Source organism: Apodemus sylvaticus, chromosome 1, assembly GCF_947179515.1.
Source record: "Apodemus sylvaticus chromosome 1, mApoSyl1.1, whole genome shotgun sequence".
Classification (NCBI taxonomy): domain Eukaryota; kingdom Metazoa; phylum Chordata; class Mammalia; order Rodentia; family Muridae; genus Apodemus; species Apodemus sylvaticus.
Window position 1 is genome coordinate 207,255,615 of NC_067472.1, and position 21,276 is coordinate 207,276,890.

The 21,276-nt window shown below is 46.3% G+C and overlaps 1 protein-coding gene across 2 annotated transcripts in view; it reads left to right on the forward strand.

Annotated features, from left to right (window-relative positions):
* Nucleotides 1-10,151: 10,151 nt before the first annotated feature.
* The window catches only part of Sae1 (SUMO1 activating enzyme subunit 1), a 56,620-nt gene continuing 45,495 nt past the window's right edge, over nt 10,152-21,276 (forward strand). The window contains exons 1-2 of one of the 2 annotated variants that reach the window (XM_052172189.1): nt 10,152-10,339; nt 18,840-18,951. In XM_052172189.1, the coding sequence (XP_052028149.1) occupies nt 10,230-10,339; nt 18,840-18,951 (222 nt within the window). In that variant the 5' untranslated portion in view covers nt 10,152-10,229. The remainder of the gene's footprint in view (nt 10,340-18,839; nt 18,952-21,276) is intronic. The other variant, XM_052172190.1, reaches the window with a different exon arrangement.

The following is a 21,276-nucleotide window of genomic DNA, read 5'->3' on the forward strand; positions in this document are numbered from 1 at the left end:
TGCGCACCTTTAATTCAGCACTGGGGAGGCAGAGGCAGCAGCATCTCTGAGTTAGAGGCCATCCTGGCCTGGTCAACAGAGCAAATTTTAAGAGAGCCAGTGCTACACTGAATAACCCTGTCTTGAAAAAAAAGAAAGGAGGCAATCAGGAAAAAAAGACATTACACTAACTGGTCTCTGTCGCATACAAACCAATTTTTCTTTCCCTCTTATTTTATAATCCAACCCAGCATTTAGCAAAAAGGGTGGTGGTGCCAGGGAATAAAATCTAAAATGACAGTTTCATCCTGTTCTGGGGGAGGATGTCGCCCCCTAGAGCACCTCTGTGGAAGTACTGAGGAAAACTAATGAGTAGTTTTCAGTGATCAACTTTCTCCTGGGAACAGTATACCCTCCCTTAGGATCATTTGCTTTGTTTTGGGTTTTTTGGTTTTGTTTTTTTTAATTAATTTTTTTACTGTTAGTTACAGTGAAGAGGGGTTTGTTTCCAGGGACCAGACATTCATTATAAGTGATTACCTCATTAACAGGAAATGAAAGCCAGGCCTGGGCAAAAGGCAAAAATTCCAGAAACATAGAAGTCAGGGCAGCACGACAAGGAATTCAAAGTCATCCTCCAGTACCTGGCAGCTTGGAGTTCAGCTGGGACAACATGAGATCTTGTCACAAAAAAGAAAGAAAGAGGGCTGGAGAAGTGGCTCAGTGGTTAAGAGCACTGACTGTTCTTCCAGAGGTCCTGAGTTCAAATCCCAGCAACCACATGGTGGCTCACAACTGTCTGTAACTCCAGTCCCAGGGGATCCAGGCACTGGGTGTACACAGAGTGCACAAAGATACATGAAGGCAAAACACCCATACATGTGAAGGGGGTTTTATTATTATTAAACAATACTCGGGATTGAAGGTGGTTTGAAGATGCTTTTAGAGAGCAAACAAGAATGGCATGTAGACTATGTCAGTGATAGAGGTGCCTGCCTGGAGCCCCGGACTCCACTGCCAGCAGTGTATGGGGCTCAGTGTGGTTTCTTACATCTGTAATCCTAGTACTCCAGATGCTGAGGCAGGGGAATTGTTTTCAGTTGCAGGTCAGGCTATGATACTGAGTGAGACACTATCTCAATTTTTAATTTCCAGCACTCAGAAGGTAGAGGCAGGGGGATCCCTATGAGATCCAGGCTAGTCAGGGTTCCCTAGTGAGACCCTGTCTCAAAAATAAAAATAATTATTTGTAGTTTGTTGTTGATTGCTTATTTATTGACTATTTTTTGTTTTTCTCAAGACAGGGTTTCTCTGTGTAGCCCTGGCTGCCCTGGAACGCGCTCTGTAGCCCAGGCTGGCCTCACTCACACTCAGGAGTCAACCTGCCCCTGCCTCTTCCCAAGTGCTGGGGTTAAAGGCTTGCGCCACCCATTCCTGGGGCATCTGTGGTTGTTTTGTTTTTTCTGAGACAAGATCTCTTTAAGTAGTCCTGGACATCCCGGAACTATGGAGACCATTTGGCCTTTAACTCACAGAGATTTCCTTGTCTCTTCCTCTCAACTGTAGGAATTTAATGACTTGCAGGCCATTTTCAAGTATTTAACTCACAGTGACATTTAATACACTTACTATGGGTCTTAGTCAAGGCTCTCTAGAGTCACAGAACTTATGGAATGTCTTTCTATATTGAGGGAACTTATTGTGATGACTTACAATCTGTAGTCCATCTAACCCAACAATGGGCAGCTGTGAATGGGGAGTCCAAGAATCGAGTATTTGCTCAGTCCCGCGAAGCTAGTAGTTTCAGCTGGTCTTCTGTGGAAGTAGGTTCCAACAGTTAGATGTGCTGGCAAGCAAGTGCTAGTGGCATATAAGACTGAATCCTCCTTCTTCCAATGTCCTTGTGTCGGTCTCCAGCAGAAGGTGTGGCCCAGATTAAAGGTGTGTACCAACTAGCTTTGTCCCAGGCTGGATTTGAACTCAGAGACCTGCTTGCCTCAATCTCCTGGGATTAAAGGTGTGTACTACCTTGTCTGAGCCTAAGCTTTTCATAGCCACTATGCCTCAAGATCTCCATGTCAAGATCTAGGACAGAAGGCCGGGCAGTGGAGGCACACGCCTGTAATCCCAGCACTTGGGAGGTAGAGGTAGGCGAATTTCTGAGTTCGAGGCCAGCCTGGTCTACAGAGTGAGTTCCAGGACAGCCAGGGCTATACAGAGAAACCCTATCTCGGAAAAAAACGAAATCCAAAAAACAAAAACAAAAACAAACAAACAAACAAAAGATCTAGATACAGAAACCTGTATCTTCCAGCCTCAAATCCTTCCAGCCTGGATCACAGGTGAGCCCTCTAATTCTGGACTATAGTTCACTCCAGATGTAGTCAAGTCGCCTACCAGGAATAGTCATCACACTATGCCAGCCAATTACTGGTTCTAATGACACAAATTTCTTTTCCAGCCAATTACTGGTTCTAATGACACAAATTTCTTTCTTTCTTTTTTAAAGATTTATTTATTTATTTTATGTATGTGAGTACACTATCCTGTCACTATGTTCAGACACCAGAAGAGGGCATCAGATTTCATCACAGATGGTTGTGAGCCACCGTGTAGTTGCTGGGAATTGAACTCAGGACCTTTGGAAGAGCAGTCAGTATTCTTTTTTTGTTTGTTTGTTTGTTTGCTTGTTTTTTCTTTCGAGACAAGGTTTCTTTGTGTAGCCCTGGCTGTCCTGGAACTCACTCTGTAGACCAGGCTGGCCACGAACTCAGAAATCCGCCTGCCTCTGCCTCCCAAGTGCTGGGATCACAGGTGTGCGCCACCACTCCCAGCAAGCAGTCAGTATTCTTAACTGATGAGCCATCTCTCCAGCCGTGTCTCTCTCTCTCTCTCTCTCTCTCTCTCTCTCTCTCTCTCTCTCTCTCTCTCTCTCTCTCTCAAGACAGGGTTTCTCTGTGTAGCCCTAGCTGTCCTGGGGCTCACTCTGTAGACCAGGCTGGCCTCGAACTCAGAAATCTGCCTGCCTCACCTCCCAAGTGCTGGGATTACAGGCGTACGCCACCACTGCCTGGTACTTTGCTTTCTTACTAGTCATTTCCCTCCCCTACCTTTGGTCTGTGGGCTATAAGAAGCGTTTAAGAACCCTTACTAACCAGGCGGTGGTGGCACATGCCTGTAATCCCAGCGCTCTAGCGCTCTGGGAGGCAGAGGCAGGCGCATTTCTGAGTTCAAGGCCAGCCTGGTCTACAGAGTGAGTTCCAGGACAGCCAGGGCTACACAGAGAAACCCTGTCTCGAAAAAACCAAATACAAAAAAGCAAAACAAAAACAAAAAAAAAACCCTTATTAAAGTAGGTTTTGAAAAATAGCCTAGACTTCCTGTTTCTGATAAGGGTATAAAGTCTGACTGTTTGTAGTAATAAATCAACAACCTGGATGTGGTTTTCATTCCCACTGACCATATCAGGAGACTTTAGTTGGCTAAGAAAGTGATAATGCTTACAGTATACCTGTAATAGTATGGGGTGGGGGTGGTTCTTCAGTCCTTTTGCTACCAAATAACTTCAGGGCCTGTCTACTCACAGGTAAGCCTGCTTTAGTGCCTGAGTAAATGAGGGAGAACCATGGTATTTCTATTAAGAAGGTGCCGACACTAAGCTGGGCAGGTTACGAGCTGTTCTAACTGGTTCTCTAAGGATGCCTATTTCTCGGTCACGTGGTGTCTGCTTTTCATCGGAGTCTCGCCCTGTCTTGTTCTGACCCGTGTGTATCCTCATAAAGACTCCTCCTGGTCCCTCCACATGGTTTCCTCATACCTTCTCTGTCTGCTGTGACACCCCACCCCCTAACTAGGATCAGAAACCCATCCCTATTCTGCTCTGCCCATCTAATCGGCTAATCTGGTCTTAACTAACCAATTAGAAGTGATGAAAAACAGTTTTTACACAACATTGACACGGGAGATGTTTGTCTATACCATAGTCCAGGCTGCAACCAGATGTCTGGGCACAATAATCAACATCTGAATACACCATACATGAAAGCATCCCCTAGCATACGTCCGTTTCTATCTCCAACTCTCTACCTCTCTGTCTTTCTCTCTCTCTGTGTGCCAGTGTGTGAGCATGGAATCCAGAAGGCGCCATAGGATCCTTGGAGTTAGAGTTCCAGGAAGTTACGAGCTGTCCAATACAGGTGCTGGGAATGAGAGTCAGTAAGAGCAGTAGGGCTCTGAGTCCCCGATCCCTGAAGCGCTCCAGTGTTGTTACATTACTTATGTTTTATTGTTGTTTTTCTCTTGCTTTTGCTTGGTTTGTTTTTTGAGACAGGGTTTCTCTGCGTAGCCCTGGCTGTCCTGGAACTCTGTAGACCAGGCTGGCCTCGAACTCAGAAATCCTCCTGCCTCTGCCTCCCAAGTGCTGGGATTACAGGCATGTGCCACCACTCCCGGCTTATTCTTATTTTTATTTTATTTTATTTATTTATTTTTTATGTATGAGTGCTCCATCTGCATGTGCACCTTTGTGCCAGAAGAGGGCGTCAGATCTCATTACAGATGGTTGTGAGCCACCATGTGGTTGCTGGGAATTGAGCTCAGGACCTCCGGAAGAGCAGTTGGTGCTATTTACCGCTGAGCCATCTCTCCAGCCCTGACATCTTATTCAAATCACCTCTGTTATGTTTTCTTCCTAAAGTAGATTGCTTGTTTGTTTGTTTAATTGGTTATATATTTATTTATAGACAGGGTCTCTATATGGCCCTGGCTGTCCTGGAACTCAGGCTGGTCTTGAACTCACAGAGATCTTCCTGCCTCTAACTCCAAGTGTTGGAATTAAAGGCATATGCCAGGAAGCCCAGCATCATTTGCTCTTTTAGAAATATTACACACACACACACAAACACATACACAAATGTATATATATATATATCAAATGTATATATTACAAATATAAATACAAAATATAATCAAATATATATATATATATACATATATTTGAAAAGGGCTGGAAAGATGGCTCAGTGGTTAAGAACACTGGCTGCTCTTCCAAAGGATCCAGGTTCAATTCTCAGCACCCACCTGGCAGTTCACAGCTGTTTATAACTCTAGTTCTAGAGGATCTCACACCCTCACACATGCATACATGCAGGCAGGACATGAATGCACATTAAAAAATAAATCTTTAAACTACTATTAGTAGTAGTAGTGTGTTTGTTTGTTTGTTTCAAGACAAGGTTTCTTTGAGTAGCCCTGGCTGTCCTGGAACTCATTCTGTAGAGAAGGCTGGCCTCGAACTTACAGAGCCCTGGCCTCCCAAGGGCAGGGATGATAGCTATGCACTACCACCTCCCGTCTTCTATTGTTATGTTTTCTTGATTATTTGTTTGTTTAAAGATTGGTTTATTTATTCTATGTATGTGAGTACACTATTGCTCTCTTCAGACACACCAGAAGAGGGCATTGGATCCCATTACAGATGGTTGTGAGTCATCTGTAACCTCTGAGCCATCTCTCCAGCTCTGTTATATTTTCTTTTTCTTTTCCTTTTCCTTTTTTTTTTTTTTTTTTTTTGGTTTTCTTGAGACAGGGTTTCTCTGTGTAGCCCTGGTTGTCCTGGAACTTACTCTTTAGACCAGGCTGGCCTCGAACTCAGAAATCTGCTTGCTTCTGCCTCCCAAGTGCTGGGATTAAAGGCATGCACCACCATCGCCCTATATTTTCTTAACACAAACAAAACACTCAGGATTGGAATGAAGCAATAGGAAATACTTTTTGTTGCATGCGTCTCTGTTTTTACTGCAGGTATTACATTTCACAACTACCAGGAGAAGGTTTTGTAAAGTTCCCATTATCTCATTTCCACCCCAGACTAACTAATTTGAGTCTCTGGAGGAGGACTGGCAGGGCATCTGCTCCGAAGCTCCCAAGGTGATGCCTATATACAGATGGGAGTGAGAATCCTCACTGCCAGTGTTGTGAGTGGTAAGCAGTCACCTGGGTAGACGTCATTTCACAATCTTTCAACCGAGGCACCTAAGCTATTGAATAGTTCCCCCCCCCCCCCCACTTAAGGTACAGAGCCTTAATTTGGCAACTGTTCTAATAAACAGTTTCTTAAAACAAAGCAACAAATAATTCCCTCCGAGTATGTGCAAAGGAAAGTAAAGGAAGGGTCTGTTCTGACTCACAGATCAAGGGGGCCTTCCACTGTGGTGGATGGAGCAGGTTTGGAAGCAGAAGTGTGTGGTTGCTGGCCACATGGCATCTGTAGCCAGAAAACAAGAAGGAAGAATGCTCAGTCTGCTCTCCTCAGTCTGGGACGGTGGAAGGACGCTGCTCTCAATGACAGTGAGCCTGGCTCACGGATGTGCCAGGGGTTTGTCTCGTAGGCGACACATTCTCATCTTGTTAAAACAGACAACGATAACCATCGACTCAGCTCTATTTCTTTTGAAAACTATTTTACTACATTTGTTTTTATTTCTTTAGTTGTGTGTGTGTGTGTGTGTATGTATATATGTTTGTGTGCACACGCACGTGCACACATGCATATTACCACAGGTTAGAGATAGCATTTTGGGAGCGGGGTCTCTCCTTCCTCTTCTACGTGGGTCACGTTGATTAAAATCAAGCCATCAAGCTTGGTGGCTTGTGACTTGTTCCACTGAGCCATGTCACTAGCTGTACTAAAGATGTCCTTGAACTTCTTCTGATCCTACTGACTCTACTTTGTTGGACTGACAAAGTGTTGGGATTGTAGGTGTGTCCCAGTGTACCCGGGTTCATACGTAAGGCGCTAGGAAACCGATCTAGAGCGTCGTTTATGTTAGACAAGTACTCTTTTAGAAGAGCCACATACCCAAGTGCTTTGTAAATGATGTGGGTTTTTGTTGTACTTTGGTTTTGTTTTTGGGTTTTCTTGACAGGGTTTCTCCATGCAGTCCTGGCTGTTCTGGAACTTACTTTGTAGACCAGGCTGGCCTCAAACTCAAGGATCCTCATGCCTCTGTCTCCTGAGGCATGCACCACCACCACCCTCCTGAGTGGTGGTATTTTTGACGATTCCATACTTACACACAATGTGATCCCATCACATTTGCCAGGCCCCATTATCCTCTTCTATCCCTTTCCCCCTCATCAATTGCTCCTCTAACAAATGACCTCCGACTTCCAAGGCCTTTGTTTTTGTTTTGTTTGTTTGTTTGTTTTTTGGTTTGTTTTGGTTTGGTTTTTTTGAGACAGGGTTTCTCTGTGTAGCCCTGGCTGTCCTGGAACTCACTCTGTAGACCAGGCTGGCCTTGAACTCAGAAATCCACCTGCCTCTGCCTCCCAGAGTGCTGGGATCAAAGGCATGCGCACCATCATGCCCCACAGGTCTTTGGTTTTATTTTATTTGTGTGTGCATGTGTATGCACGCATCTCTCTCTCTCTCTCTCTCTCTCTCTCTCTATCTCTCTCTCTGTGTGTGTGTGTGTGTGTGTGTGTGTGTGTATGTGTGTATGTTTGGCCCAATGAATTTAATTAGGGTTGCTGTCAAAAGCGTTGTTGGGGGAAGTGTTAGCATTTGCAGTATTGTGTGTGGTATATGTGAGCTCAATGGTGCCTCATCTTACCCGTGGGGATCAGAGGATAACCTCTGGTGTCAGTCTTCACCTCCCACCTTGAAGAAGACCACATTCCCTTTTCAGTGCAGCATATACCAGGCTAGGGGAGTCTGTCTGTGCTTCTGATCTCAAGGTGTGAGTGCTGGCGCTCTCACAGTTTGAGACACAGTCTTGCTATGCAGTGACACTGGCCTCAAACTTAAAATGGCATTGTTCCTGCATTAGCTTCCCAAGAGTGAGCCCAAACATCTTCCTTTAGTCGGGCGGTGGTGGTGCACGCCTGTAATCCCAGCACTTGGGAGGCAGAGGCAGGTGGATTTCTGAGTTTGAGGCCAGCCTGGTCTGCAGAGTGAGTTCCAGGACAGCCAGGGTTACACAGAGAAACTCTGTCTTGAAAAACCAAAAACCAAAACAAAACAAAAAGGGCACTGTCTGCTCTAGAGGTTCTGAGTTCAATTCCCAGCAACCACATGGTGGCTCAGAACCACTACAGTGAGGTCTGGTGCCCTCTTCTGGTCTGCAGGCACACATGAAGGCAGAATGCTGTAGATACAATAAATAAGTCTAAAACAAACAAAGAAAAAACCATCCTGCTTTTGTTGTGTGTATGATGGTGCTACATGCATGTGTGGAGGTGAAAGAGCAACCTTGGATGTTCTTACTCAGTTGCTGTCTATTTCATTAGGGTTTTGGTTTTCTTATTTTTAGTTTATTTTTTGAGACAGGGTTTCTCTGTGTAGCCCTGCTTGTCCTCAGGCTGGAATTCACTCTATAGAACAGGCTAGCCTTGAACTCTGCTTCCCAAGTGCTGGGATTACAGGCATGTGCCACCACTGACCATCTTTTTTTTTTTTTTTTAAGATTTATTTATTTATTATATGTAAGTACAATGTAGCTGTCTTCAGACACAACAGAAGAGGGCATCAGATCTTGTTACAGATGGTTGTGAGCCACCATGTGGTTGCTGGGATTTGAACTCAGGACCTTCAGAAGAGCAGCCAGTGCTCTTAACCTCTGGGCCATCTCTCCAGCCCCCCCCCTTTTTTTTTAAAGATTTATTTATTATTATATGTGAGTACACTGTAGCTGTCTTTAGACACACCAGAAGAGGGCGTCAGATCTCATTACAGATGGTTGTGCGGCACCGTGTGGTTGCTGGGATTTGAACTCAGGACCTTCAGAAGAGCAGCCAGTGCTCTTAACCTCTGGGCCATCTCTCCAGCCCCTTATTAGGGTCTTTTTTTTTTTTTTTCCTTGGATTTGTTTTTTTCAAGACAGGGTTTCTCTGTATAGCCCTGGCCCCTGGCTGTCCTGGAACTCACTCTGTAGACCAGGCTGGCCTCGAACTCAGAAATCTGCCTGTCTCTGCCTCCCAGAGTGCTGGGATTACAGGCGTGCGCCACCACCGCCCTGCTCCTTATTAGGGTTTTTTAAATTACTCATTATTAATATGGAGGTGGGGGAGCCTGGAGAGATGTCTTGGTGTTGAAGAACACTCATTGTTCTTCTAGAGGCTCTGGCCTTGATTCCTAGCAACTACACAGGGGCTTCTTACTGCTTGTTACTCCAGTCCTGGGGGAGGGAGCGCGTGTGCGTGTGTGTGTGTGTGTGTGTGTGTGTGTGTGTGTGTGTGTGTGAAGACCTCAGCAGCCATCACTTCCCGGCACCCACCTTGGTTTCTGATGCAGGATACCTTTACTGGGGTATGGGCTTGTTGGTTAGATAAGTCTGGGTCTCTGAGCAAGGCCCAGAAATCCTTCTCCCAAGTGCTGGGATTACACATCTGCACTACAAAGTTTTTTTGGTTTTTGTTTGTTTGTTTTCAGGAATCTAGATATTAAACTCAGGCAAGGCCTCTCCTGAGCCATACCTTCAGTCCTTGCTGGTTTGGGACAGGATCTCATTCACAGTAATTTTCCTACTTCAGCCTTGTGAATGCCTGAATCCTGGGATTACAGTCCTGAGTCCATAAACCTAGGTTTGCTTCTGTTTGCTAACAGGATCTCATGGAACCCAGGCTGGTCTTGAACTTTTGATTCCTTTCACTTCATTTTGTCCAGAAGCTGTGATCACGGGCATAGCCTACCATGACCAATTTGAGTACTGCATTGAGTACTGCAATTTGAGTACGGATTTGAGCATATGTCAGGAGAGGAGGGGGAGGGGCGTCCTTCCCGCCTAAGCACCCCCAATTCCCTCCAGGAGGAATGTCTAGTTTTCTTTAGGTTTTTTTTTTGTTTTTGTTTTTGTTTGTTTTTCCCCTTCAATAGGTAGTGAACTCCATGTTAAAGTAGTATCTTTATTTCACCACACCATCGACTCTGGAATCCCCATGACAACTCGATAAACATCAGACCAGCTTCATAAATGGCCGCATGGACATCCTCGAGGATTCAAAACACCCGCCACTTTCCCCCAACCCCCCCTTCCTTTTTTATTTTTTTCTTTTCCCTCTCCGGGATTGATTGGCGTCCTCGTCACGTGATCGGGGCACTATCCCGCCTTGGTGTCTCGGGCAACCACGTGGTCTCCCGCAAAGCACGGAGGCGGCGCTGCGCATGCGCGGCTCCTGCGCAGGCGCAGGCGCGTCCGGGTTGCACGGGTTTTCTGCTGCTGGCGGTTAGCGAGAGCGGGAGCAAGTGAGCCATGGTGGAGAAGGAGGAGGCCAGCAGCGGCGGCGGCGGCGGCATCAGCGAGGAGGAGGCAGCGCAGTATGACCGACAGATCCGCCTGTGGGGACTGGAGGCCCAGAAGCGGTGAGGGGCGCCAGGGTCTCGGGTCCCCGGGCCGGAGTGTGGGCCCTGAGGGAGCGGGTGCGGCCCTGTTGTGAAGCGGAGTCGGGATTGATGTGCTTGGATTTCTCCGAATGGAGGAATGCAGGGTGTTTCTGCAAAAGTGTGGGAGGTGGAGGTGTCCCCCGGGTAGTAGTGGGAGTGTCCTCGGAGGAGGCGGGGGTGGGGGGGAGCGAGGATTCGACCTGGAGGCTCCCTCGGTGTCAGTACCTGGTGATGGTGGGATTTAGGTGAAGCCTTTAGGGTGTGAGAAGGGTGGGCATGAGTGCAAAGTGTGGGGGTGGGTGGGCTGAGCTCACTAATTTCTAGTCAGTGGGAACCTGGGTTGCACGCCCCGGGGACTTGGCAAACCCACCGACGCTCTTGAGTGCATGAGATCAAGACCTGACAAAGGGACTCCTGGAGAGGCGCAGAGTGGGCGAATTTATTGAGCACACAGCTACAGATGCTGTTTTGTTTGTTTGTTTTCTCTCTGGAGCCCTGGCTGTCCTGGGACTCCGCTCTGTAGACCGTAGACCATGTTAGTCGAGAGAGAGAGAGAGAGAGAGAGAGAGAGAGAGAGAGAGAGAGAGAAGGGGGGGAGGGAGGGGGGGGAGGAGATCCGCCTGCATCTGCATCACAAATGAGTACTGGGATTAAAGTTATATTTTGTGGCACCACTGTTCATATTTTTAGTTCTGGCACTCTGGAGGCAGAGGCAGGAGTATCTCTGTGAGTTCGATGTTAGTCTGATCTATGTAGTGCCAGGACAGCCAGGGCTACCACAGTGAGACAGACTGTTGCCTCAGAACACACTCCAAAGTGAATTGGTTTTGTAGGTTAGGCTGGCCTTGAAGTTGCAGAGGTCTTACTTTCTCTCAAGTGCTGGGGTAAATGCACGCAGCGTCACACATTGGCTCCCCAAGCATTTTGGAGGGGAGAGGTTTTAGAATTTTATGTATTGACTTGTGTGTAGGTTTTCCATGGTGTTGATGTGGATGCCAAAGGACAGCTTTTGTGTAGTCAGTTCTCTTGGCTCACCTTTAGGTAGATTCTGAGGTCTAAACTCAGGTTGCCAGGCGTCCCCCAGGCATATGAACAAGCACTTTTCCTGGAGAGCCATCCTGTTGGACTCCCTGGGCATTCTTTTATTGAACAAAATAGGTTCCTTCCCAACTTGACACTTAGGCTCTGACGGGGACTAAGGGCAATATTTATAAATTATGAAGTTCCACAGTGCTAAGGCTCTAGGGTAGTGGCACACACCAACACTGCAGCACTTAATCGGCTGAGGTTGGAGGAGTGGGCTCAGAGCTAATCTTTGTACAGAGTGAGTTGCCATTGTGGGCATACAGGGACACCTTACCTCAAAACCAAAATACTGCCCAGGCATGGTGATATAGCCTTGATCCTATCAGAGGCAGGTTAGGTCTGCATAAACACCCCAGTCAAACCAGAAAACTGAACATTGGTGAGGTGGCTCACACTTGTGATGCCAGTATTCAGGAGGCTGAGGAGGGAGGCACTGTATAAGTAAGCTGTGTTAGTGCATGTCTGTAGTCTTAGCCCTCAGAAGGTAAGTGCAGGGAGATCAGAAGTTCAGGGCCTTGGCACCGTGGCATACACCTTTCTTCCCACCGAGCTTGAGGCCACATGGTCTACATAATGGGACCCTTACTTTTAAAGGGGTGTGAGGTAGGGTGGGAGCTGGAGAGCAGCTCTTGGAAGTGGGCTCAGATTTTGTTCCCCCTCGTCCACATGATGGCTCACAACCACCTGTAACTCCGGTTGCAGGGAATCTGACATCGTCTTCTGGCCTTTGTGGACACTGCACACATGTGCTGCGCATACATGCACTCACGCGTGCACAAGTACACAGTCTGAAGAGAAAAGGGAATGAATATACCTTATGATATTGTGGTGTAGATAGCACATGAACAACTATGCCCGGCAGACATCAGTGAATTCGCTGTGATTAGACAAGTCTGAATAAAAGAGTATTGAACCACTGACATTTTCCCTAAGAGGTTTTATGAGCAGTTATTGTTTCAGAGCTAGAGGTGGGATCCCATGCTAGGCCTGTGTGTTATACTTGGGTTACAAATACTCAGTTTCCCAGCCTATCCCAGCAAATGGTTTATTTTTCCTTTGAGACAGTTTCACTCTAACTCAAGCTGGCATCAAACTTGGAGTAGTCCTCCTGCCCAGTGCTAGGCGAGCTGGCATCACAGGTGCAGTGATACTTATAATTCCAGTGCTGCTAAGGTGGCTTCAGAAGGGCCAGGAGTTCAAGGCCAGCCTAGGCTACATGAGACTATCAAAAAAACCAACAAGATATTTCTGTTTTAAGCTTTTCTCTCTGAGGATTTTAATGCTGTAGCACAGTTAGCATAGAGGTTGTGTTTTGTTGGCTGAGGTCTGACCTGTGCCTTGTCTTCCGGCTTGTCACTTAGGCTCACTGGTGTATGTTCAGTTGGTAGAGTGCTCGCTTAGCTTATATAGAGTCCTAGGTTCTGTTTCTTACACTATATCAGAAAGGGCTCTGTAGCTGATGTCCCTAATCTCCCTTTTTTTTTGGATTTGGTTTTTTTGAGACAGGGTTTCTCTGTGTAGCCCTGGCTGTCCTGGAACTCACTCTGTAGTCCAGGCTGGCCTCGAACTCAGAAATCTGCCTGCCTCTGCCTCCCAGAGTGCTGGGATTACAGGCTTGTGCCACCACCGCCCGGCCTCTTTTTTTATTTAATTTTTTCCAGCCCTGCTCGCTCCGGCCATATTTATTTTATATATGCGGGTACACTGTCACCTTCTTCAGACACTACAGAGGATGGCATCAGATCTCATTACAGATGGTTGTGAGCCACCATGTGGTTGCTGGGTATTGAACTCAGGAACTCTGGAAGAGCAGTTGGTGCTCTTAACCGCTGAGCCATCTCTCTAGGGCTCCTCCCCCCATAATTTCAATCCTATCTCCACCTCCTTAAAAACAAAACAAACCTCACAAAGTTTAGGTCACTATGGGCTTCTCTAGAAAAAAAATGCTACTTTCCTAGAGAAAGTCCTAGAGAGAGTCTGATAACGAATGAGTGAATCACTTGTTTAAATGTGGAAAGGTCAAATAGGATCCTTTAATACCCAGGTCCTTTGTTGGGAGCAGCCTTACTTCCTGAGAAGAGAAGCCGGTTTGGCTTTAGCAGGTTAGCAAGTGAAAGAGTATAGAATGAAAAATAAGAGGATTCACAGGACGGATTTGCACTGAGCTTGCAAGAGGCCACTCAAAGATTTGGACATGTGATAAAATGTAGCTTACATTTAAAAGATTTGTCTGGGCCGGTCAGTGGCTAGAGCAAGTGCCTAGCACATGAAGCCCCGAGCTGTACCCAGGAGGTTAAACAACATGTCTTCCCCAAGCTCTGGACACAGGGTTTCTCTGTGTAGCCTTGACTGTGTTGGAACTCGCTCTGTAGACCAAGCTGGCCTTGAATTCAGAGATCCTCTTGCCTCTGCCTCCCGAGTTCTGGGCTAGAAGTGTGTGCCATCACTGCCAGTCTCAAAACACATGTTTGAAATGGGGACAGTAGATTATAAGGGACAAGTTGGAAGCAGGGGGCGCAAATGCATTTCGACTGTGTCTCCTGTTACCAAAGTTGGCTTTATATTCAACCTGATCATCTTGAACTTCTGGTCCTCCTTCTCTTGCCTCTCTCTCTGTCTGGAGTACTTGGATTAAATCTGTGTGTCACACACATGTATGCTATGCTGGGGATGGAGCCCAGTATTTTGTGTTTGCTAAGCAAGTACTTTATCAACTGAGTTATAGCCACGGCTTCTTTGTTTTTGTACTTTTAAGAACCAGACTTGGGCTGTTGAGATGACTCAGTTAAGAGCACTTACTGCTCTCTCCAGAAATTGGTGTTAAGTTTCTGGAACCCACTTGGCAGCTTACAACTTCCTGCAACTCCATTTCCGAGGGATCTCGCCGCAAGTGGCTCCTGCATACACGTGGTGCATAAAGGTGTGAGCAAGCAAATAGAACAAATATTTTTATTTTTAAAGAAATAAACAAGGTCTTGCTTTGTTCTTCTTGGGTTCAAGTGATGGCCTTCTGCCTCAGCTTCCAACTTAGCTGGAACTCTATGTGCTTGCTTGCTTGCTTACTCGTGGGTGCTGTTGAGTTTTATAGGTGAGAAGTGATGGTCACATGACTAAGGTATAGATAGGTTGAGCAAGTGAAAGAATGTATATGATGTGCATATTTTTTTCAACTCATAATGTGCCTCAGACAAACCTCATTGAGTACAATATTGCCACGGTGCAAGAGTCTGTATAATTTTTATGATCATGTACTTATGTAGGATTGGATCCTAGAAGGGGAATTGCTGCTTCAGAGAATATAAATAGTAGCTACTTCATTTAGTGCTGACTGTGTGCCAGGTAGTGTTTTAAGCCTAAGTGTTTTTCATATAATCGAGCCATAAGTAAGCTATGGTCTCTGGGGCCCCGGCATGTGTGGCTAAGATTAAAACATGATACTCATTTTTGATTGCCACTAAATAAAGAGCGAATACTTCAGACCCCTCATTCTGAAGAGCTGTGTTGTAGTGGCTGGGACTGGGGGGCTGGAGAAACCATGCAGTAACCTGAGACTGGTCAGAAGCCTTTCCTCCCTTGTAAATTTGTTCACAGAATAGCCCTCTTTTTAGTGTTTCCAGGTGTCTGTGTGTGTGTTTTGAGACAGGGTCTCACTCTGTAGCAGCTGGTCTGGACCTTCTTTGGCCGCTGGATTTACAAGTGTGAGCCCCTTCTCCCAGCTAGCTTTCCTCAGTACTTGTGATTACCCTGTCTTAGCTCCTGAGCAGCTGGGATGGCGAGCCTGAGCCATTAGAGACTTAGATAGTGGTGCTGCAGGGAAAGTTCTGGAGAGGTCATTCTCCCTTGAGGAGTGCCATGGTAGGAAAGGCCCCTGAGGTTGGCAGTCTTGCTCAGTGGGTAAAGATGTTTACTGCAAAGCTGACAACATGATTTCAGTCTCAGGGGCCTAAAAAGTGGAAGAACAGAATGGATTCCTGAGTTTCCAATGACGTCCTCATATGTATATGCATACATCCACACAATAAATAATGTAATAAAGAAGTTACGGAGAAGGCTGGATATTAGTTATTTTCTCGTTGCTGTGGTTTATTTTGAGAGTATAATCTATATAGCCGCAGTGGCAAGGATGTGAGGAAACTGGTGGAGTTGCATCTGGTCAGCAAACAGGTGAACAGTTAGTGTTCTGTTCCCTGCAGTCGTTTTACACTTTATTATTTTGTTTGTTTTGAGACGGTCTAGGAAGTAGTTATGTAGACAAGGCTGGTCTTGAACCCACAGAGATCCACCTGCTGCTGCCTCCTGGGTGCTGGGGAGTTTATTTATTATTGAGTGTCTGTGACAGGTGGTATGTATGGAGGTCAGGGGACAACTTTGTAGACTTGGTTCTCGTTAATTTTCTGTAGCTTCTGAGAGTGGAACTCACGTCCTCAGGTTTGCATCGCTAGGCTGCAAACAGTTTTGCTTGTGGAACCTGAGCCAGCCTCAGCTGGCTTTTTTTTTCTCCGTTTAATTGAATGTGAACACACTCTATTGGTCGTGCTGCCCAGTCAGGGTAGGTCTGTCCTCTTTCATCGAACCTTTATATAATAATCACTGTCATAGAACATACCCAGAGTTGTGTGTGCCTGGTGATTCTAAATCTGATAAAGTCAACAATGAAAATTCACTTCCTCAGGTGGGTGGGGAAGTTTGAATGGCCCAGAGGGGAAGTTTAAGAGGTGTGGAAGGTTGTGGTTTTGAAGTCTCGTGAGAGCATTGGTCTGATAATCGGTGGGAAGGCTAGTGAAGTAGTGCAGACAAGTCCTGGCTAGTGAATGTGAGCCTGCATTGATCAGCCGGGGATAGAGCACAGTGGCTTGCCTTCGTGCGTGCACGAAGCCCTGGGGTTGATCCTAGTATCAAATACATTAGGCAAGAAGGTACACACCGGAGGTAGAGGCAGGAGGGTCAAAGTTCAAGGCTATCCTCTGCTACATAGTTTTAGGGCCACCTAGTATGCAGGAGACCAAGTCTCAAACAATTCTTTTTGAGAATGGGTGTTGAAAAAAACCCAGATTCAAGTGTATGACTAGCTGAACTTTTTATACTGAAGGTGATGGGGTTTAAGTGAGTAAGTCTGTCTTAACACTGTGCCCTGTTTCTTACGTGCAGAATCTAGACGATGCTTTTGTTTGTGGTCCTGACAGGCTTGGAACTCAGTTCAAAGACCAAGGTGGCTTCAATTTTGCAGTAATCCTCCTGCATTTATCTGCCTTTTATTTTTTGTTGGTTGGTTGGTTGGTTGGATTTTGATTGTTCAACACAGGGTTTCTCTTGTAGCCCTGGCTGTCCTGGAACTTATCTGTAGTCCAGGTTGGCCTCCAGAGATGAGTCACCTGCCTCTGCCTCTTTCCTGCTGGGATTAAAGATGTGTACTGCTGCTACCACCTGGCTTAAATATTAGCTTTAAAATGTTTCTTTTGAAAGTATTAATTTCTACTACAAAGCCATAAAGTTGGCTTTCATATGAACTAGTGTGGGGCGTATCGTCCTGCCTTGCCGGGGCTTTTTTCCCTCCACCTTTCAGAAAGGGTCTCCGCCCAGGCTGACCTCAAGCAAAGGATGACCTTGAGCTGGTGGTCCAGGTGCTTGGCCTTACAGGGTGCCCCAGCATGTCCAGTTTTCTAGCTTTAGAGTTCTGTAGTACTATAACTGGCCTCAAACTTCCCATCCTTCTTTAGGATCTTAGGTGTGCACCCCAGCACCTGACAGCCACTAGGCTTACTAAAGACAATTAAGTAAGCACTCACTGATCGATCATTGGAGTCATTTTAGAGAAGAGCCTCTGGTGTTCTCAGGTGCTTTGTTTGTTTTTGGTTTTTTTTCTTATTTTTCTTTATAGAGATCAAAACAATCCCCTCCCTGTTGTGTTTGTTGTGCTCAGGCTGGCCTCAGACTAGCTATGTCACGGAGCTGACTCTGAGCCTGCCCGTTATCCTGTCCCACCTCTCCAGGGCTGCGGTTACAAGTGTGCACCCACACCTGCTTATGCTTCTGTGAGCTGGGCTTGTGTGCTCCAGGTTACATAATGCTCCTCTTGCCAAGCTGGAGTTAGACTTTCATTGGTAAAGCACTTGCCTGCTCTGGCTGGAGCCCCTGAGTTCAGTCCCCCTATACCATAATAAATGTACTGCCCTTTTCACCACCTCTTTGGTTATTTATTTTTCCAAAAGATTTATTTATTATATGTAAGTACATTGTAGCTGTGTTCAGACATACCAGCAGAGGGCATCTGATCTTATTACAGATGGTTGTGAGCCACCATGTGGTTGCTGGGATTTGAACTCAGGACCTCTGGAAGAGTAGTCAGTGCCCTTAACTGCTGAGCCATCTCTCCAGCCCCCTCTTTAGTTATTACACCCGTCAGAGTGGGGTTGCACTCATAACCACTCCAGTCTTGTATTAACTGTGGCATCATCTTCTCACCCTGTGGCTTCTAGTGCCTCCCAGCCCTCATGCCATGCCCCCCAACCCCCCATACTTCACATTCGTCCTTTATGCACCACTTGGCGGCCTCTTTGTTTTTGCTGTCTCTGAAAACGGTCAAGCCAGGGAGCCCACTTCCCTTTTCCTTTTTTCTTTTTCTTTTTTTCTGAAACATGTTTTTTTTGTGTGTGTGTAACATCCCAGGCTGTCCTGGAACTCGCTTTGTAGACCAGGCTGGCCTCTAACTATCAGATCTGCCTGCCTGCCTTTGCCTCCCAAGTGCTGGGACTTGGGAGGCACCCCACCCAGCTTCAAGTATCCCTTCTTCAGCTTGTGTGTTTTCTATAGTTGGAATGCTTTCATTTCAACTATCTGTATGTTGATCAGCTGTCTATTTCATTTTGATTAAAGAGCACCTTCTCTGGGTTTCTTTTTGTTGTTGAGACAAGGTCTTTATAATCTAGTCTGGATGTGAACCTCCTGAGATCTCTCCTCAGCTTCCCAGCCGTTCAGATTATAGATACACTCCTCAGAAAGGTTTTTATCATTACCACTGGTCTGTTTAAAATTGCATCTTCCCTTGTCCTCTTTTCATTCATGTATTTTGTGGTTCTGGGGATCCATGCAGGACCTCATCCATGCAAGGCAAGTGTTCTACTGACTGAGCTATATCCCCTGCCCCAGCGTCTGGTTTTATGTTTGAAGAGCTGCTTTCTTTATTGCTCTACTCACTGAGGAGAGGATGTACAGAACATGCTCAATAAAATAATTTCCTGTGCAGAATTGTTTGGGAGCAGTTTTCTACATCTGAAGGTTCAGTAGTGTTTCTGTGGTGCATATAGAGAAAATCAGGTTTTCTTTTTTACTGTCCTGTGATTGAACAAGTCCCACTATTTGGGATCATCAGATTAACATAACATGTGTTTCACAGGCTTCGAGCTTCCCGGGTGCTGATTGTTGGCATGAAAGGACTTGGGGCTGAAATTGCCAAGAATCTTATCCTGGCAGGAGTGAAAGGGCTCACCATGCTGGACCACGAACAGGTATGTGCCCTCTGCGCCCCTGCATGCCCTCGAGGCAGTGCTGTGAGTGCTGCTGGGCAGATCAGGTTCAGTGGCACTGGAGGTGGAGACTGAGGCCTTGATGGAGGCTTACCCGAGTACGTAGCCTTCAACTCCTGAGCTGCTAATGCAGGTCTGGAGTGATTCAGGAGTGGGAGCATAGGGAAGATGCTCACTTGGTCCCATGTGATGACGCATACCTATAACCCAACACTCAGGAGGCTGAGGCAGGGCTAGACACTCAAGCCTAGTGAAGCTACATAGAGAGGCTCCTGGAAAAGTCTCAGGGGGCTGGAGAGATGGCTCATGAGTTAGGTGCACTGACTGCTCTTCCAGAGTTCAAATCCCAGCACTCACATGGAAGCTCACAAAGACATACATGTAGGCAAAACACCAGTGCACACAAAACAAAGGTATATAAATTTAAAAAATTTTTACAAAATAGTCAAAATAATCTTGTAAATGGCTCACCATCATTACTTTGAAAAATATTGAATCAGAGAGAAAGTATATAGACTGCGTATACAGAGAACTGTGAACATCCAGTATAAAACTACATCCTATAGAGATACCAGAGCAGTGTTCAGTTCACATACAGCTTCTACTGGCCTGTCATTCCTTTAGGGTAGAAGTGTTTATACATTTTCAAGCCTCACTGACATAAATTTTCTAACAATTTTTTGTTTGCTTGCTTCTTAGTCTTTTGTCTTCCAGAAGGAAGAGTCTCACTGTGTAGTTCAGGCTGCAGTGGGACTTGGTGCACAGCCTCAAACCCACAAGACCTTGTCTCAAAAAACTAGAACTTTCTACTGTAATATGAAGAAAGTGGTGAACTTGACTCGTTCAGTACCACAACTTTTGTTTGTTTGTTAGCTTCTTTTGTGACAGGTTCTCTGTAGTTCCCAACTGCCCTGGGACTTGCTATGTAGACCAATCTGGTCTTGAACTCACAGAGCTCTTCCTGCCTCCACCTCCTGAGTGCTGGGATTAAGACAGGCATATGCTGCTTGTGCCCGGCAGGGTTTGCTATGTAGGGATTGGCTAGGAGCTTTCTGTGTGGACCAAGCTAATGTCAGATTCACAGAGGGCAGCCAGCCCTCTGCCTCCATAGCGTGAGATTACAAGAACATGCCGGTGATTCTGGTATTTTTATTGCTATCGATCAAGGTAGGATTTCAGTTAGTTCAAGCTAACCGAACAGGTGAAGGTGACCTTGAACTCTCTGATCTTGTCTCTACTTCCCCAGTGCTGTTCTTACCAGCAGGAGCCACCACACTATTTATGAAGCACTGGTTGTTAGATATTGCTTGTTAGACAGATATTATTGCCAACTAGGCTATATCCTCGTCTAAAAATTGATTAATTTAAACCTAAGGAAAGTGGTATGGTGATACATACCTGTAATCCAGCGCTCAGAAAGCAGAGGTAGGAGGATTGCTGCAAGTTTGAATTCATCCTGAGCTCCATTTCAAAACTTTCATACATCAAACATTTAAAAAAGAAAGAAAATCTAAGAAAATCCATATCTAGCAGTCGGGGAAGATGCTTTTGGGGGGGGGTTGGATTTGGGTTTTTGGAAACAGGGTTTCTCTGTGTAGCCCTGGCTGTCCTGGAACTCACTCTGTAGACCAGGCTGGCCTCGCACTCAGAAATCCGCCTGCCTCCGCCTCCCAGAGTGCTGGGGTTGTTACCACCACTGCCTGGCTTGACAGATGCTATTTTTAAGACTGCAGTGCCCTCTAGAGGCAGGCAGGCGCACACCTGGAGGAGGGTCAGTACATGTGCCACTAAGCAGTTAACCTGGCTGTGGGGCTCTAGTGGTTCTGTTGCATACCGATGTGTGGGGTGGCTCTGACACCATGTCAGGTGAGTGCCAAGGGTTGGGAGGCAGAGGTGAGGGTCACAGTGTCTTCTTGAGTGTCCTCAACCCCTTCCACAGTGTAGAGAACCTGGGCAGTGATACACATAAAAGCCCTCCACGGTTGGAGTCAGGTGTGGTTGCTAAAGGACTTTGTGTAGCCGCGTGCTGCTCCGCTTAACTAGCCCAACTGCCATCAGATGTGTAAATCCACTGTGCTTTTCCTCTGCAACTTCCCGAAGAACGCCGTTGGAGAGAGAGGTGAAAAGCAGTTTGCAAGGCTGTGGAATCCTGTGCACTTGGCTATGCCCCAGCCTCCGCAGCTGGGCAGTGGGCAGCTTGGAGTTGGTTTTCATTTAGATGAGGTGTTTTTGTTTTTTTGTTTTTGATTTGGTTTTTTCGAGACAGGGTTTCTCTGTGTAGCCCTGGCTGTCCTGGAACTCACTCTG